Here is a 17,646-nt window from a genome sequence, read left to right as displayed (position 1 = left end):
TGTCCTGTAGGGTTGCTTGGGTTCCTAACTACACATGATGCTAATGGTGTCACTTGCAATCGTATTGTTTTTTTATTCATTTAATCACCTCCTGCGCCACATAATGCTTGGCTTTTACAGGGCATAAATCCATAGGCCACAACCTTGGTTCGGACCAGTGTTCTTCAACTTTGGATCCTCAGACGTTGTTGGACTACAACTCCTATCATTCAAAGCTCACAACAACACCTCCTGCCACCCCTAATGGGTAAGTGAGCTTTGAATGATGGGAGTTGTTGCCCAACAACACCTTGGGGGCCCAAGGTTGAGGAACACCAGTTTAGATATTGTGGTGAAATAACTGTTAGGAGACTGAGTCAATTGACTCGAAGCTGTTTGATGGGGAAGAGTCCCTGCTGTCTGTACCCCTGGACCACAAAGCAGAGCTTGACTCCAAGCAGAGCTTCTACCTGTTTCCTCTTGTAGAAGCCTTTCCTGTCACAGTTGGGAAGGTGGACAGCACGGGGGATCATGCGCTGGCTTGATTTGAGCTCCTGCAGCGATGCCTCCATCTGTCTACGGCAAGGGCCCTGAAAAAAGAGGAGAGAAAGCAATCAGGTGCTGAGGAGGATGAAGCACTGAACTCCCAAGGTAAGGTCAGATTAAGCAGAATTCATTAAGATTAGTAGTGTTTTCTGCATGCTTATCTCAGTGAGGATGTGCAGATTGAGCCAAGAGGCAAGCACATGGGCATTGGTAATAGTGGTGAGGCAATGGGCACACACACAGAGCATCTTAGCCTGGCAAAAACCTGGAACTGGCACTGCTTGGAGGAAACCAGCTTCATTATGTGGTGGGTGGGTGAGCACATGAAGGTGGGTGGAGGGAAGAGTCACTATGCAGAGTGGGCTTTAAACTAGCAGCTAGAATTGTGCCCGCCAGCTCCACGTTTTCCACTTATCAATATCCCTCTCTAACCATCCTCTACCGGCATGGCAGTTATGGTGGGAACATAGATGGTAGGAAGAGGGGAGGAGACAGGCATGGAGCAAGAGAATGAAGGGCAAGGGCACATGTGGTACAGGGAAGGACCACACTTACCAGTTCAAACTCTGGCCTCAGCTCAGGGGCAGCAACGCGAGGGTGTGCCGTGTTTTCTGCCCCACCAACGAACTTGGATAAAGTCAGCTTCTTCCTGCGATCCTTCCTCAGGGCCTCTACCTTTGACTCAGGGAGGCGCACGTGTCCCTTGTTCCTGTGCGGTTTGGAAGGGTAGGTCTCTTCTGCCATTTCTGAGGTGGTTGGGTCCTCATGCTCTCGGGATTCTCTTTCTGAATGGGAGAAAGCAAGAAAAAGAGTTGCTTCTTGGACTTTCATCCATTTCCTTGAGCCACAGCATCCTTCTTTGCTCGTTGCTTTCGTAACAGCAGTCTCAAGATCCATAAAATGTACCATCTGTATTTGTGGAACACATGAAGCCCACATTCTGAGAAACCTCACATATTGTCAGGGACTGGACAGAGGGGGAATGGTGGGAAGCGCCTCCTCAGCCTGGCCCTTCTAGAGGAGGACAGTATAGATTTACAACGGTGGCTTTTGGGAGGTCATAGCTCAGAGGCAGATGAGGTGAAAAGCTGGTAAATAATGGGAGAGGAGCAGGAAGAGGAAGAAGCATCAGGGGAAAGACAGTTGACAGACTCAGTGTCTTTAGAAAATATTCCAGATCCCTCTTCTCCCAGAACCCTGCAGGCATTGAAAGGAGAAGAGTTTTCATGGGCTAGCTGGTAGAATCCACTTTGGCAGGTGCATGAAATGTTATCTTTAGTTGGAGCATGCGGGTGAAAAGTGGAGAAATATTTGAAGAGTGGGATCATATGGCAATGAGATGCAAAAAGTACAATCTAGGACAATTCAGTTAAACTAACCATTCACAACAATAGAAATTGGTGCATTTCATTGCCGTTTGGCCCCACTCTACGTTTTCCTCCTTTAGATAAACACTTTATGTCTCTGAGGAAATAGACTCTAGACCATGGAAACAAACTGGTTGGCCTTTAAAGTGCAACGACACTCTTTGTGCACTTCCAGACTATTTTTGTGTGGGATTCAGTCACAAACTGGCAAATTCCGGTTGCAGAATTAATGCTAATTTGGAGCTCTTGCACAACAAATCCTCACCCCCGCAACTTTTTGTGATAAAAGCAGCAATGGGGAAAGGCACTGGGATAGTGTCTGATGCAACATTGTGTAACCTCCCTGCAAACAAATCATAATGAATCCTCAATCATATATAGCCAATGTCCTCTAACATCCTTACAAACTTTGTGTGAAGAAATCAGGATGCATGCTCAATAAACAGGTCATCTTGGAAGGCATTTTTGTGGCTTTTGCTACAAAGCCTTGGAAACTGTTTAAATGATATTATAACAGCCCAACCTGCTATAATCCAAGGTTGCTGAACACAGTGTTGCTTTTCTAGGGTGACTAAACTACAGCGCATTGTACCATGATCTTGTTGCCAGAATAGGAATCAGACAGCAGAAGACAGGATAATCTGGGTTCCCAGGGTTATTTTTTTGGAGGTGGAGTGTGCTAAATTTGATAAGTTCCCAACTCTTGCTACTGCCACAGTTATTAGTGGGAAGGTTATATTAAGTGCCAAACTGAATGCATCCAAACGAAGAACTCTCCAACTGTTGCATGGCAGGAATATAGCCTACTGTACCAACAGAAGAGCCACACCCATTACTCCACCCACTTGCCTCTGGCCCTGCGCACCCCTAGCATGTGCTGCCCACCCCTCAGATGGTTGCCAGTGCAGGAATGTGTCCTTCAGGTTGAAAAAGTTCCCTACTCATGATGGCTCACATTCAGGCTTGTTCACAAGAAGAGTTTCCTTGGCACATGCCCTGGGAGAAGCAAGCGTCATCTGCTTTTCAGTAGGCAGCAACAATGCTCTGCTTCTGGATCTTAATGTGGAAGAGTGAGGCCCTCATTAAAGAAAAGCTTGTGGTGCTCCATACAAGGTCAAAAGAGACATTACAAGGTATAGTCCCCTGAGTGAAGAGATGCAGCAGATTTGTTGCCTGGCAAGGGCTCTCCAAGGGGTGGGTTGGAATCCTCTCAGTAACAGCGGATCTTCTCAGCTCTCAGCAGTAAACACTCTGGCAGACTGTGTGAGGGGCCAAAACATACCCAGGGGCAGCAAGTGTCCTGTTGTTCACATGCAGCAGACTATACTGAAATCTGTCACTAAGCCTCAGGCAAGCTGATGGCAGTCAAATGTCTTGACATTTGTAGTCTCCTCCTCACATGCAGACATACATTCAGCAGCTGAGTGGGAGAGGAAAACCTCCCCCTCTCCTTTCCAATCAAGCAGTTTGCTAGCATTTCAAATATATCTGAATTCCACCAGAACTTTGAAATATATGTACAGGGGTCAAGTGCAAATTCCCACTTTTGTGTGTGTGTGTGTGGGGGGGGGGGTTTGAGACATCCCCTTAAGTTTTTATTTTTTTAAAAAATCTTTGTACACCTTCAAACTTCAGTGTTCAAACATGCTAATATTTTCTTGTCTTGATGGCCCCATTTTGGCTGCAATCTTATTTGCACACTCCACTCAAGTTTGCTATTAAAGGAGCAATGGTCAAGAGTTATCAGTGCTATCTAGAAACATTGAAGGTGATGGTGGCCAACCTGATGTCTCACAAAGTTTACAAGCAGGCAAAATGGTGGTAAAGGTTAAGGTAAAGGGACCCCTGACCATTAGGTCTAGTCGTGACCGACTCTGGGGTTGCGGTGCTCATCTTGCTTTATTGGTGGAGGAATCCGGCGTACAGCTTCCAGGTCATGTGGCCAGCATGACTAAACCACTTCTGGCAAACCAGGAAACACCGTTTACCTTCCCTATTTATCTACTTGCACTTTGAAGTGCTTTCGAACTGCTAGGTGGCCAGGAACTGGAACCGAGCAATGGGAGCTCACCCCTTCGCAGGGATTCGAACCGCCGACCTTCTGAATGGCAAGTCCTAGGCTCTGTGGTTTAACCCACAGCGCCACCCGCATCCCTATTAATGCTGGTATCCATCCCCTATTAATCCTTAGTGTCTGATCACAAAAGGTAAGAATGTTACCTTTCAGGAATCTTAGGCCTGGGTAGCAGCCACTCATTTACCCTCCATTTATTTATTTAATCCTTGCAGACATCAATTTATGCATGTGGCCTTTCCCACCTTCTTGTGGCAGTGCATTCCCCAGAGAAAATCCACCCTGCCTCCTAAACTCTGTGTGTGTTCAAACTCTCTGATCCTAGCCAATATGATCTTATTAACAGATGGTCGCTTTTAGAGCTCCAGCACAGATATATATAGGAACGACTTGGTGACAGCCTATACTTAGCTCACTTGTGACCTTTAATACAGCCCTTAGAGCAAAAGAAGGCTATTTTTAGCTCCAAATTTCAATAAAGTCCTAACCCCACAGAGACTATGGAATCCTGCACTGCCCATTTCTACCAGGCCACCCAGGGCAGCTGAGAGATTAGGGTGGTCACAGGAAAACGATTAAAAGGAAGCACAGAGTGGAAGAAAGGAAGGGCAGAAGCTTGGCTTTGTCTGCACCCAGGATGCACCCAGTCTCCTTAAAGCTTTCAACAACCTCAAATCACCCTGGAATCTGAGCTGTCACAGATGACCCACTTGGTGCTAAGCTTGTGTTGGCAAGCTTGCTGGAGAAGGTAGTCCACTATTGCACCTCTTCCAAGAAGACCCTGTCTCCAGTCTCCATCTATGGGCAATTAATCTAGAACAGATCTCTCTCACCATATTTAAGAGGCCAATCCTAAAAACCCTTATCCAGATGTAGAAGTGAAGTGTCATTGGTTAAAGACAGGGCTTCCTGCAAAGTACTCCACACTTTACCATGCAGTCCTAAACATAAGGACTAGGGAATAAGTCCTTGGAGGGGTACCAAGTTGCTATCCTGAGAACACAAATGCACCCTGATAGAGCAGAGGAGGCAGCTGCATGCAAACCTGCCCTTTCCCCCACTGCTGTACCGTGAACCCCAGGTCCTGCTTGAGAGATGAGAGGTGACAGGGGTGAGGGTGGAGCAGGCAGCTCTCCCATCTCCTGTTGCATATGGGGACATGGAGGTTCAGCCATGTTCTCCAGCTTGCGATTTGACAGCTTGCAGCTCAGTTGAACCCATTGGGAATGAGCTTTTGAACAATTACCTAGAATTAGGCTATTAATCTTTTTGTTGCTTCACACCAATCACACCAATTTTTGTTCCTAGCACACCAAATAGAGGTTCTGACTCTGCTGCAAATTTAAGATGTTCCTTTTGGTTGGTAGTGCTGTGTAGAGATGGGCAATCTGTTGGGTGCTGTTGGACTCCCAAGCCACAGCCAGCAAGGCCAGCAGTCAGAGTTGATGGGAGTGGTGGTCCAACCACATCTGGAGAGCCACACCTCTTGCTTTGTCCCTCACCTATTCAATCCAATCCATACCATCTCCTGTATGGACCCTATGCATGCTACTTCAGTAGACAACACTGTTTTGGTTACATAGAGATGAAGCTCAGGCCAAGACATGTAACATTAGAGGCTTAATACTCAGTGAGGTCGTTTCATCCACTGCTGCATTTTAAGCCACATTTCTACATTGCTGCAGAGAGAGGGATGGGGATGTCTTTACTCAATGCTCATTAACTGTTCTTTTTTAAAACCCACACCTGCAACTCCCTCCCAAACATCTATTCATGAAGCTGTCATCTGCACACGTGCAATGGCTGCCAAAAATGTGCACACCTTGGCTTAAGAGCAAAGTGAATATTGTGTTCATTTTCAAATCGGATGGAAGCTGGTTTGAAGAAAAATGCATCAAAAAGGATAGATATGGATTGTGGCTAAGGTCATGTGCACATGACTTCAAACACCAGCAGTGGGAGCAAGCTGGAGCCAGAGTAAGTGGGTGGGAATGCTGTTGAAGCATCATGATCCAAAGATCTGTCGTCAGGTCTGCAGAAACACTACTCAGGGCAACAGGTGTGCATCCTGCTTTGGTGAAATAGGTACCTTTGCCTGGCTTCCTCCCCTCTTCATCCTATGAAGGATACATATCAAAATCCTCTACCCCTTAACCCAGGGATGGGAGATGTTGCTGGACTACAGCTCCAGCCCTGACTATTGGCCATGCTGACTGGGGCTGATGGGAGTCGGAGGCTAACAGCTTCTGAAGGGATCAGGGATCCTTCGAACCTGTCTTAACTTCACCAGTCACTTCAATATCAGCACTAGGCCCGATATTCTTGTCAGTTCCTGTCTCCAGAGGACAAAGGACCAATCAAAAGTACTGGTTCAGTGTATTATTCTGCTTTTCTGCTTAACCTATGGACATGTGTTCATACGTTACACATGTCCTCACATCTGAGGGGGGAAATACTTAAGGCTCCTTGTTGCTTGTCTGTACAGTGGTACCTCAGGTTAAGAACTTAATTTGTTCTGGAGGTCCATTCTTAACCTGAAACTGTTCTTAACCGGGGCCACTAGGGGGTGCATTGGAAGATGGCCGACAATACCATCTCTCCGACCCACACGGGGTAATTAAGAGGCTGTTATGGGAGTAGGCAGCCTCCCTTGTTGCCCCAAGGAAATGGGGAACACTGCCCTGGCCTGCTGTGCCCATAAATCACCCCCTAATTCGAAAGAAGGGGGTGAGGGCCCTAGGCAGAATGCCCCTGTGTGGACATCGGCTCTCCTGGACGCTGTCTCTGATCGCGCACTAGTTGCAGCTATTTGGAATAATTAATTACAAAAGAAGCAAATGCACATATTTCAAGTGAAGAAGGGGAGTGAAGTCTGCTAATTTAAGTGACCTCTGCGAAAGACGACGACGGGCTGGAGAAACAGGAATATTTTACGATGAAGATACACCAAAGGCGGGGTATGTTGACAACGGGGCTGAATGGGGGGGGGGAAACCTTTTTTACTTTCCTTCTATGTGATTTACAAGAACCCCTCCTCATTATAACCGTCGGTTGAACTGACCCAAGCAGGATGATTAAGGTCTGTGTGGAGATAAACTTTAACCAAAAGTATGCTTTATGGAGACCGAGAAGCAGTAAGAGCTTTTGGGAATGACGCAGCAATTAATTCGGAGTCGCCATCTTGCCAAAGGATTTACAGCCGGGAGGAAGAACGGATTTGTTTTCAGACTGCATTCCTAGTGAATCTCCTCAGAGGTTTTGAGAAAGGAGGCAGATTGGTGAAGATTAATGACGCTAAGACTGTTTTGATGTATGGAAGTGATGTTATATGGAAAACGTCTGGATATGGCTACTGGATAAAAAAAATAATATCCACGCAGGATTACAAACTGTTCTAACCAGCTTGCGGAGACTATCAGAGGTCACAAAGAGAAAGGAAAAATATATGAAAATAACAACAAGAGATGTGGAAAAATAATAAGAAAGGACTGGATAGTACTGTGAACATCATAAGGTTAGATTTGTTGACATTAAAACAGCAGTAAGAAGCAAGAAGTTGATTGGATCCCTTCGGAACTTGAAATATGAGTACCCCCAACAAAAATTTAAAATTCGGCTGTGTAATTTGGAATTTACGTAATTTGGTTTGATTTGATGTGATTGGTCGGTTAATAAAAAATTATTCTTAAAAAAAAAGAAACTGTTCTTAACCTGAGGTACCACTTTACCTAATGGGGCCTCCTGTTGCCGCCACCGTGTGATTTCTGTTCTCATTGTGAAGCAAAGTTCTTAACCCGAGGTACTATTTCTGGGTTACCGGAGTCTGTAACCTGAAGTGCCTGTAACCTGAAGCGTCTGTAACCTGAGGTACCACTGTAGAGGAAGGGTGGCTAAGCTGTGGCTCTCCAGATATTTGTCGAACTATGATTCTCGTCAGCCCCAGCCAGCATGGCTGATGGTCAGGAATGGTGGGCAACATTTGGAGGCCAAAAAGTTAGGCTTTTTATTTTGCCATGGGTGTGGCATAGGAATAGTGAACCACAGCTATAAGCACCACCTCCTTTATGCAGAGCTGTGGTGTGTCTATGGTCACATTCCTTCACCAAGTAAGTCCTTTTCTAGTGCCTAGAAGCAATCTTTCCACATTGGCTGCAATATTATCCATTGCCCCGAAGAGGGCACCAGCAGCGCACGTATCAGCCCGGGAAATAGAATCTGGGCACACAGTTAAGTTATAAATTACAGAAAGTCTAAACAATTCTTTAAATCTGGAATTTGTCAGCAAGCCAGGGCAGGAAAGTGCTGGCCAGGTTCTAATTCCTTTTGGTAATCAGAGGGGAGATATGAGCAGCCACAGGGGCGGTCAGTGGGTGGGGAGAAGATCAGAAAGGGGGTGCTAGTGTGGTGGGGAGAAGGTTACTAACGCCCTGAACTATATAGCACACTATCTCTCATTCACCCCTTGTGTGTCTTAGATCTTCCTTCACTTTCCCCATGCTCAGGTGGCAAGTCATTGAGTCCAGCATGCAGCCAAGTGACCATAAACATAAGAACACAAGACCGGCCCTGCTGGTACAGATCAAAGATCCACCTACTCCAGCATCTCATTGCAACAATGGCTAGGCAGACGCTTCTTTCCCCACATCCAAAAACTTGATTGCTGGCTGTGCAAAAAGGAAATTATTTAGCCCCGTGGTTCCCTTGTGAGTGTAGCTACAGTACAACCGGATGTAGCCAATATGGTGCCTGCAGATGTAGTTAGACTGCAGCTCCCCCCAACCCTGGTTACTCGCCATGTTGGATGGGGCTGGTGGAAGTGGAGCCCACCAATATCTAGGCAGCACCGTCTTGGCTAGCTCTGCAGGAGAAGTCATGCCCACAGCAGCTACCAAGAGAGCCACTGCTGGGAAAACCAACAGTGGCTTTGGGCTGGTCTTGAAATTCAGAATGAAATGGTAGAAAGCTGAGGCAGAAGAATGCAGTGTATACTGCTCATTGCAGGTGGCAAATATATCACCTGCCATGTAAAAACGCCCCACAAGTAGTAAATTATTACATCAAGGACAGCAGTTCTAACTTGCTGTGGTGCTGAGTGCTGATGACTCAGACGTGATCCTTCAGCTGAATTCCATTCCATTCTACCATTCCGATGCCCCTTCACGTCATTCTGCTGCATGGGTAGACCCAGTCCTTTATCTAGACCCTGCAATATTACAATTGCCTCATTTAGGCTGGATATGGAAGAGATGCAAACTCATGGTTTTTCACATATTAAATGCAATTAGCATACAACAACTTGCTCATTTTAAATCTCCCCATGCAGTGGTGCTAGGGGTGGCCAGATGCAAAAAGAAGGCAGAGCTTCTGCACCTTTACTAGTTGTGCAGAAAAGAGAATTGCAGGAAATTCTATTAAAGATGCAGGACTTCTCTTCTCTTCTGCATTTCAGCACCCTAAAGACAGGGAAAGGTTATAGATACTTTTTTAGAAAATGCATTTCAGAAAGAGAAATATGGGGAAGCATAGAGATTTGCAAGAATAGGGGTTTGCAACCTGATCAAGATGGCTTTTTTCAGTTGTAAGAAAAGCCCTGCTAGATCAGACCAAAGGCCTATCTGTCTCCAGCACCTCGTTTTTACAGTAGCCAACTAGACACACATGGGATGCCCACAAGGAGTATGTGAGCACAATGGCCATCTCCCACTTGCATCCCCCAGCAACTGGTATTTAAAGGCAAGATCCTGAAGGTAGCACATAGTCACCTTATGCCGAAGCATTAGATTTGGATGCAATGGCAACTTTAGTTGCTATTGCGAGGAGTATATGTGTGTGTATCTGCACATGCATTGGTGATGCCAAAATTCAGTTTCAACCTTTCTTTTGGATCCCTGCCTCACGCAGCTTGCCAGTGGAGGGGAAAAAGAGAGATCGCAAGCAACGGACATCCTGCAGTTTTCCATGGATCTCTGTGCATACGCTGAGCAGGCGTCAGCTTTTGAAAGCAAGAAGAAATCTCAGCCAGGTGGCAGGCTTAGCTGCAAACTGGTTCGACTGGTTGAAATTTAGCCGGCTTAGCAACCCTTGGTGGTCTCTGTCTGTAGGAAAATCTACGAGACATCTATCATTTATAGTGGAAATGGGGTGGTGGGGAGGGGGGGAGGAGGAAAAGGGTAGCGGTGATGGTGGTGAGGAGAAACTCAGATATTAAAGGCTGCCTGGAGTTGAGGGAACGGAGAGCTGGAATTCTGAAGGGCAGAGGTCTCTTCTCCTTTCCTCTCCCTGCACAGAAGCTTGGTAGGATTATGCAGGGATCATATGTCCCTCGGCTAGAATGCAGAGGAGCGGGTTGCATCCGGTGGAGCACACACACTCGGCCTGGGCTGTGTCACTGATACCGCATTGCGCTGATACCTGATTCCCCGACTGGTTCTCGAGGCTCACTCAAACTGCCTGAACCTGAGCTGGCCCTCCAGCTGGGCTTTTGCGCGACGCTCACTCGATGCAATCAGGATCCACCACCTACGTCAACCACACATTAGTGTTTTCTAAACAATCTATGAGGTCCCCCTCTCCTTTGGTACTTTGCTGTTAATCTCCATGTACCACCAACCTCTTGCCTCTCCAGCCTGGATGGAAGAAGAGTCCCTAGGAAATCTGCAATGGCTTTGAGGGGCACATAAAAAGCCAACATGGATTTTATTATTCAGCGCTGCAGGCAAAAGAAGAGGGGATGCCTCTGAGGTGGGATAGCAATGGTGCCTCTTCCCGCCTGGTCAAGGCTCGTACGTGACTCGTCTGGTCAAGTTCTTTGGCATCTGGGGCAAAAAACGCTCCCTGGGTGTGGACAAGATTCTAAATCTATTGAATTTGGTATATATATTGCAGATGACTGCAGGAATAAATAGTTTGGTAAGACCACTTAAGGTTTATTATCCCTGGCAAACAAAGCCATTCTGAAGACAAGTCAATATGTGGCTTTCATGGAGTCATGAGGTTAACAAAAAGGAAAGTAATACTAACGCAACAAGAAGAAGGAAGAAGTAAAGTCTGAGGAGACACACTCAACATGACAATGAGTGGTTACTCAAGAAGAAATAAACAAGGCGACAAATAGGTTGCATTTCTGTCTATCACCCACCCACTGATTCAAGTTGCTTTACCCCAGGGATGTCCAACAGGTTGATCATGATCTACTGGTAGATCCCTGGGAGGTTTTGGTAGATCACGGTCAATCGCTGGGTAAAAGAGAATCTGTCCCCCTCGCTCCGCCCTCCATTGTCGCCCGCTCTGCAGAACAGAAGGCGGAGTTTACTCATTGAGGCTGTTTGTTTCCCCAGCAATCTGTTGGTGAGTGGCTGTTCCTCTTTCTTCCCCGAAACCCTTAAAAACAGGGCTTTCCTCCTCCCTAAAAAAGCTCAACAACTTTGATCTGAACCCCCAATTCTGTAAGTAGATCACAGTCTCTTGGGAGTTGGCCACCCCTGCTTTACACCAAGCCAAACCAAGCCAAGCCAAACCAAACCACAGTCCATCAGCAGAATGACTTGGGAGAAGCAAGGCAGCCATGATCACCTTTCTCAGAGTGCACACATTTGTGATAGCTGTGGTGCATAAACAAGGCCATTATCAGTCAAAGAGGGCTCCCCATAAGACAATTAAGTCCAGAGACTAAGTTTACATAACTGTGCCGCAACGTAGACTATTTATCAACTAGATAGTCAGGATATTCCTCATGAGTTTCTGATTTGTGGGTTATTACTCCACGTCCTATGCAGATACATAAGAAAACTTTATGCCTAAATGGGTCATCAGAATCACCTGCTCATAGATATTTCTTGAGCTCAGATTGCCTCCTGGAGAGTTGTGATTAATGGGATAATTTCTGAGCAAACTGCTTAAATGTCCTGCTAGGGATGATGTTTCTCCATACTCACAAAGACTATTCCAGTTACCCACAGAATAACATCCTGAAATTGACAATATTAAGGTGAAAGCAATCTTTCTTCCTTGGATGAGATGGAGCTAGAAGCTCTACCCAGCTCAAGCAAGAACTGTGACTATGTGACCTTCACCTTGTTACCAAATATGCCAAGTTAATTCATTTAAATTACATGCAATATTTTGCCTGAGAAGGTGCGTCATCGTTTTTGTTTTTTAATATATATTTAAAAAACCCACCTTTACTTTCATCCTTGAATTAACTGGGAAGCAGTATAAGTGGTTGAAATTTGCAGTCCCTTTGGACTCCAAGAAAGGGAGCCTTTACAGTTGGATAATAACAAAAGGCCTCATTCTAGACAGTCTGGAAAGTGAGACGAAGCCCTTAAGGCAGTAAGGGGTGAAGCAAGGATTCCGGTTGCCATTGAGTTGGAGGCAAGAAGAGAAAGCCCATGCAGAGACAGCGGGAGGCTGAATATGGATCAGTTAGAACATGAAGAACCATCACATCTTAGGATCATGCTTGGGACCCACACCCTGATGATGTCAGCTAGTGATGTCAACGCCTCTGAATTTCCAAAAGAGCATCAGTGTCAGTTTCCAGCTTGCTAAGCCAAGGCTGAATTAACTGCCAAGCCATAGCTCACGAGGCCAAAGAATGAGTTATGGTCAAGTCCCAGGGACTTTTTGGCTTCTAAGTGAGGGCAGCAGCTCATACCCAAAGGGTTGGAAAATGCTTTGGGTGCTAGTCATATTTTCACATGTTGGTTGTCAACGCTTGTTAAGAGCTTGTGAAGCAGGGATTGGTGGAACTGGGTATGAACTTGGTGTGTAAAATGGTGCCCTGAACATGTACACTGACTTTCATTCTAGTTATCTCAGTCTCGAAAGCAGCGATCACAGGACAGTGGATTTTCCATTTACCTTCACGGTTTTGAAAAACAGGTTTGGAAGTTGAACTGGTACCAGAGCCTGAAACAAAGAAGTGTGTCCTCAACACTTATACTAAATTTCATTCTGATATCTCTGTGTTCAAGAAGTTTGAAGAAACTGTTGCATTGAACAAACTGTTGAATGGGCCAGTGGCTAAACCAAAGGTCTCATTTCCATTACTAGGCCAATGAACAACACTTGCAGAGGCAGGTAACACTAAACTGGGAGGAATCACACAACATACTGCAAAAAAGCACAAACAAGCAATGCACTAGGAACAATATCATTTTAAAAACACACACCATGAAATTCAATGAGAAGAGAACAATCCTCTTGTTTGTGGCAGTTTTGACAGAGCTACAGGAAAGGTCAAAGCAATTCTTGGTCGTGCATGATAAAAAAACTAACCATAAAATGATATAAAAGGGGGATCAAAAATTTCCATCTGCAAGCTTGAACTTGTAAGGCTTGGGATAAATTATTGGAGCCCAATTGTAATACTTATAACAACTAGGATGTTTAGTTCATTTTGCACCTAGTAGAAAAAATGCTGCTTTTTAAATGAAATTATGTCAAAGGAGCCTGGAAAAACATTCACACTTAATTTTCTACTGTGCAACTCACTATAACCCCTTAGCATGGGGAAAGACTGCCGTTGTAGGCTTCAATTTTCTACCCCTTCCCCACCCCCAGCTCAAGGGGCGCTTTAATTCCCACTATCAATGAACCTATTGTTTATAATATAAAAGACATTGATTCACTTAGAGGAGGTTAAGAGGAAAACCAATGAATATTCTTAATGAGCTTGAAATATTGGCAGGTTGTAGGCACAAAGTGAGATTACTCACAGGTGCTCAGAGGAGTTTTAGAAATACAAGTGAGAGGTGAAGTCAGAAAAATTAGAGAATATGGGGGGGACCTTCCACCAGACTATTTCATTTGTCAGCCCAACAGTCAAAGTGTTACAAGATGTGCAATTGGGATGTCTTTGATTCTGCTCAAAGGAACACTTTTAGCATAGCTATCGGTAGGCAATTGGTCATTTGCAGAGAAGCACTACTTGCAGTGCCATCTTATACATGTTTTCCCATAAGTAAGTAACACTGTGTCCAAGGAGGCTTGCTTCCTAGTAAATGGGTTTTGAATTTCAGCCTTAACTTGCTCCTGGGTATCTCTCAGGGTCTGGGCCCCACCCAGCAGGAGCAACATGTACCTGTCTAATGTATTGTTCAATTGTTTTCATCTTTAATTTTAAGAGTCCTTTACTGTCGTAATATTGAAATAAAGAAAGATAGTCATTCATCAATGGACTCCAGTCATTAGATCAAAATGTACACCATTAATTGATAGGTTCTGCAAAGCCAGTGTTCCAGTTACTACCAAAAGGATTTCCTCAGGCCTATACTTTCTTCAAATTATCTAAAGTCAACTTGTTCATATACATGATGTCCCATGTCTTATTCAGTCCATCTGAAATGCTGGTTGGTCTAGATTAGTTTAATAACAACCCCATAGATCTGGCATGGCCATTGTAAGGTTGCAACTGCCTTCGCTGACTGCTTAATGTGTTCTTGGCAAGCTCCAGAGATTAGGGTTGCCAACTCTTAAAATCAAAAATTCTGCTACTGGGTGAGACCTGGGGGTGGAACCCTGAGCAAATCTAGCAGCAGAGCCAACCTGCGGGTGGTGGAGCATAACACAAAAGTTGCCTGTTCACATGTGTCCCACTTCTAAGGGAAAAGGACTGAAGGAGGAGGTGGGGGGGTGGGGCTGGCCTTGCAACTAACTTTCACTGGTCTGAAAATAAATCTAGCCAGGTAGCTTTCTCCTCCCCACCCGCTGTTGGTTGGCAGTCCTATTGGAGACTCAGTGTTGACATTTAATAATTGCTTAAGACTGCACCTGGAACCCTCCAGATGTTTTTTGGACTCCCATCAGCCTCAGCCAGCTTGGCCTGATGCGCAGGAATGCTGGGAGTTGTAGTCCAACAATGTTGGGAGGGCACCAGGTTGGGGAAGGACATGTTAGGATTGCATTCTTGCATTCCACAGCTCAGCTACCTGTCATTATCATGCTCTCTTGTTCTTGAATTCAGCATCCCTCCTCCTCCTCCTCCTCCTCCTCCTCCTCCTCCTGGGAACTGCCAGGCCAGCTTGAGGAGATTACATCACTACGACCCTTCCCTGTGATCTCCATGCTGCCTCAGTGCTTCCATGGTACGGCAATAATGTCCTATGTATGCTCCCCAGAAAGAAAAAAGAACAACCACCCCACTTTCCCTGTTAGGATTTTCAGTATAGATTATCAACAACTCTCTAGACTTGGAAGCATGTATTCCATGGAATGGGATCCCCACCAGAAGTGTCTCTCTGCTAGCTAAAAATGGCTGGGTGAGGGGAGGAGGAGAAGACATGCATGTTTAGAATCAGCTCCAAGGGGTGGTAATTGGATAGGGATCTTTTGCTTCTAAGGCTCTGGTTTGGGCTCCCAGCCATGAGAGTGGTGAGTGAAAGCTGTTATCGGGGGACAGCTGTTTGGTGTCCAGCTAAGGGGAAAAGGGTATGGGAATTCATCACAGTTCAGTTCCTAGAGGTCAAGTGTCTGTGTAGCAAACTGCACCCCCTCTCTGCTTATACCTTCTAGGTGCACACGGGAGACAAGAGATGTGATCTTAAGAAAGTGCTGTGTCTCCTGATCGATGGAGAAGCACAAAAGAGTGTAGACAAAATCCCTTCTGGGCATGTGTTTTGTACCGGGGCTCTGATATGCTGATTTTACAGGACCTGTCCCCTGCAGTTCTCATACCACAGAGACCCTATGTAACAGCAGATATTGATCCTCAGGTTATCAGACCGAAAAAGGCCAGTCATGCAAATACCTCTTGACCTGCAAAGTGGAATTAAGAAGGATTTATGCAATAGGAGGGGGAGGAGAAGGAGCTGAAACTTTACAAAAGGAGGCACTGCCATGAGGATTTGCTATGCACACAAGTGGAAATTCAGCATAGCAATGTCTGAAAGAAGAATCTAAAGGAGGGAAGACACACACTACACTTGACAATGTCTGTGAAGCAAAATGTTCTTAGAATCAGAGAGCTGGAAGAGGCACTGTTGGGTCATCCTACTACCCAAGGGCAGAATATCCCACACCTAAAAGCATCCTTTGATTGATGCCTCGCTGATGAATGCCAACCCTCCAACTGATTAAGATTCTATTTTCCCTGTAGGCTGCTTATCCCACCACAGATCTAGTCATCTGTTCCTAAACTCCAACCCATTAAAAAAAAATCCTTAAAAATGGAAAGCAATGCAAAATCATACTTGCGTAGAAGATTTTTAAAAAGTAAGTAAGTCAAGAACCGCAAATCTCAATCAAGGAAAGCATTGCTTCCACGTACACTGAAAGATAATAAACTGTCTTGTAATAACAACCACACACAGGATAGGATTGGAGAGAATCCAAGCAAAGTTCACCTGGAACTCTCAAACTTTCCTCCCACTTCCAGAATCGATAGTGCTATTAAATCTAGGTAGCACTGTAATGCAGTTATCTGCAATGGCCAGATATTGCTGGACTCTCAATGCTCATCAGCAACAGATGATGGAAGTTTTAATCCATCCACATCCGGAGGGCCAGAGGTTCCTCACTTTTCCATAATGCAAAGCTATATAAAGACTTAACCTATTAACTCTTTATTAAATCTACAAGCCCCACCCTCTGACACCCCTCCCCATTTTAGCCAAACCATGCTACTTCTGTGATCCTTAAAAACAGCAGCTGTAAAAAGACCCCAAAAGGGCATAGCCAGCCCTACTAGCCATCTAAAATTTGAGCACCGAGTTAGCCTATTTCTCCTGGTTTACCTCATATGTCTGTGGATTGCCCTCCGTTTCAGATTTTGATCTTCTCATCTTGACTTTATAAAAACCTATGAGACCCACTTCCTCATACTGTGTTTTGTGAGGTTTTAGTGGCTACTACCGGACAATGCGATAGACCCATTGCATAGCAAAGTTTGAAAACATTATGGCACCAATCAAGTAACTGACACAACTCAGGTTCGCCCCTCCCCATTTTCTAGTCAGAAGTCTTGTGCCTTTAACAGCTGCTTGAAAAGCAGAAATTCAACAAGTGTAGTTCCCCTACATGGGAAAAAGATATACCTGTTGAGCTTTGACCGTAATACAGCTGTTAAAGACACAGATTCTGCTGGGATGTGAGCTTGGGGAAGCGGTGACCCACTTTATAATAATTCAAAGCCAGCCAAACAAATCCCACAATGCACCTCACTGCCTGTGCTGTGCTATATTGAGTACCAAAAGCGTTCCTGACATTCTAACGGGACCACTTAGGCTCTGAAGAATCTACTTGGTTTATGCTGAGTCACTCCGGCGTGTTGTGAAGAATGCAGTATGTGAAGTGTAGGGTTGCCAACTTCTCTCTCTCTCTCATTTGGCAGAGCCCCGGTGACTCCTGACAGCTGTGTGACAAGCAGAAATGTAGCTTATCTCCACCACTGCTTCTTCAGGATTTTGTTCTGTTTGATTTGTTTAATTCTGCCGCATTATGGGCTTGCATTATTGCTGTACCTTATATACATATATATACATATGTACATATATCATGTTATTTTAATTTTGTCCTTGTTAGATGCCTTGAATACTTTGTAGAAAGCTTGGGGAGATTACACACACACACACGCTCCTCACAGCACCAGAAAAAGTACATTTTCCCATGCCTGAAGCAATAATACATAGCTCTCACTCTACACACACACACCACATTTCAAAATGAAGTAAAAATGTGAAG

The 17,646-nt window shown here is 45.1% G+C and overlaps 1 protein-coding gene, 1 long non-coding RNA gene and 1 pseudogene across 3 annotated transcripts in view; 1 reads left to right on the top strand and 2 right to left on the bottom strand.

Annotated features, from left to right (window-relative positions):
• LOC308479046 (intraflagellar transport protein 22 homolog pseudogene) overlaps window positions 1-17,646 on the bottom strand; it is a 196,321-nt pseudogene that overhangs the window by 21,585 nt on the left and 157,090 nt on the right. The window lies entirely within an intron of this gene.
• IGFBP5 (insulin like growth factor binding protein 5) overlaps window positions 1-17,646 on the bottom strand; it is a 43,548-nt gene that overhangs the window by 7,739 nt on the left and 18,163 nt on the right. The window contains 2 exon segments of the mRNA XM_081008967.1: window positions 450-569; window positions 1,081-1,310. Of these exon segments, the coding sequence (XP_080865093.1) occupies window positions 450-569; window positions 1,081-1,310 (350 nt within the window).
• Window positions 492-17,458, top strand: LOC308479645. The gene is made up of 2 exons (XR_013987771.1): window positions 492-630; window positions 17,297-17,458. It is a non-coding gene; the product is annotated as an uncharacterized lncRNA (long non-coding RNA).

The sequence above is a fragment of the Podarcis pityusensis genome (assembly GCF_964106645.2).
Source record: "Podarcis pityusensis genome assembly, chromosome: 1".
In the NCBI taxonomy this organism is placed as follows: domain Eukaryota; kingdom Metazoa; phylum Chordata; class Lepidosauria; order Squamata; family Lacertidae; genus Podarcis; species Podarcis pityusensis.
The sequence above is the reverse complement of the archived record's forward strand: the minus strand, read 5'-3'. Positions and strand labels throughout refer to the sequence as shown.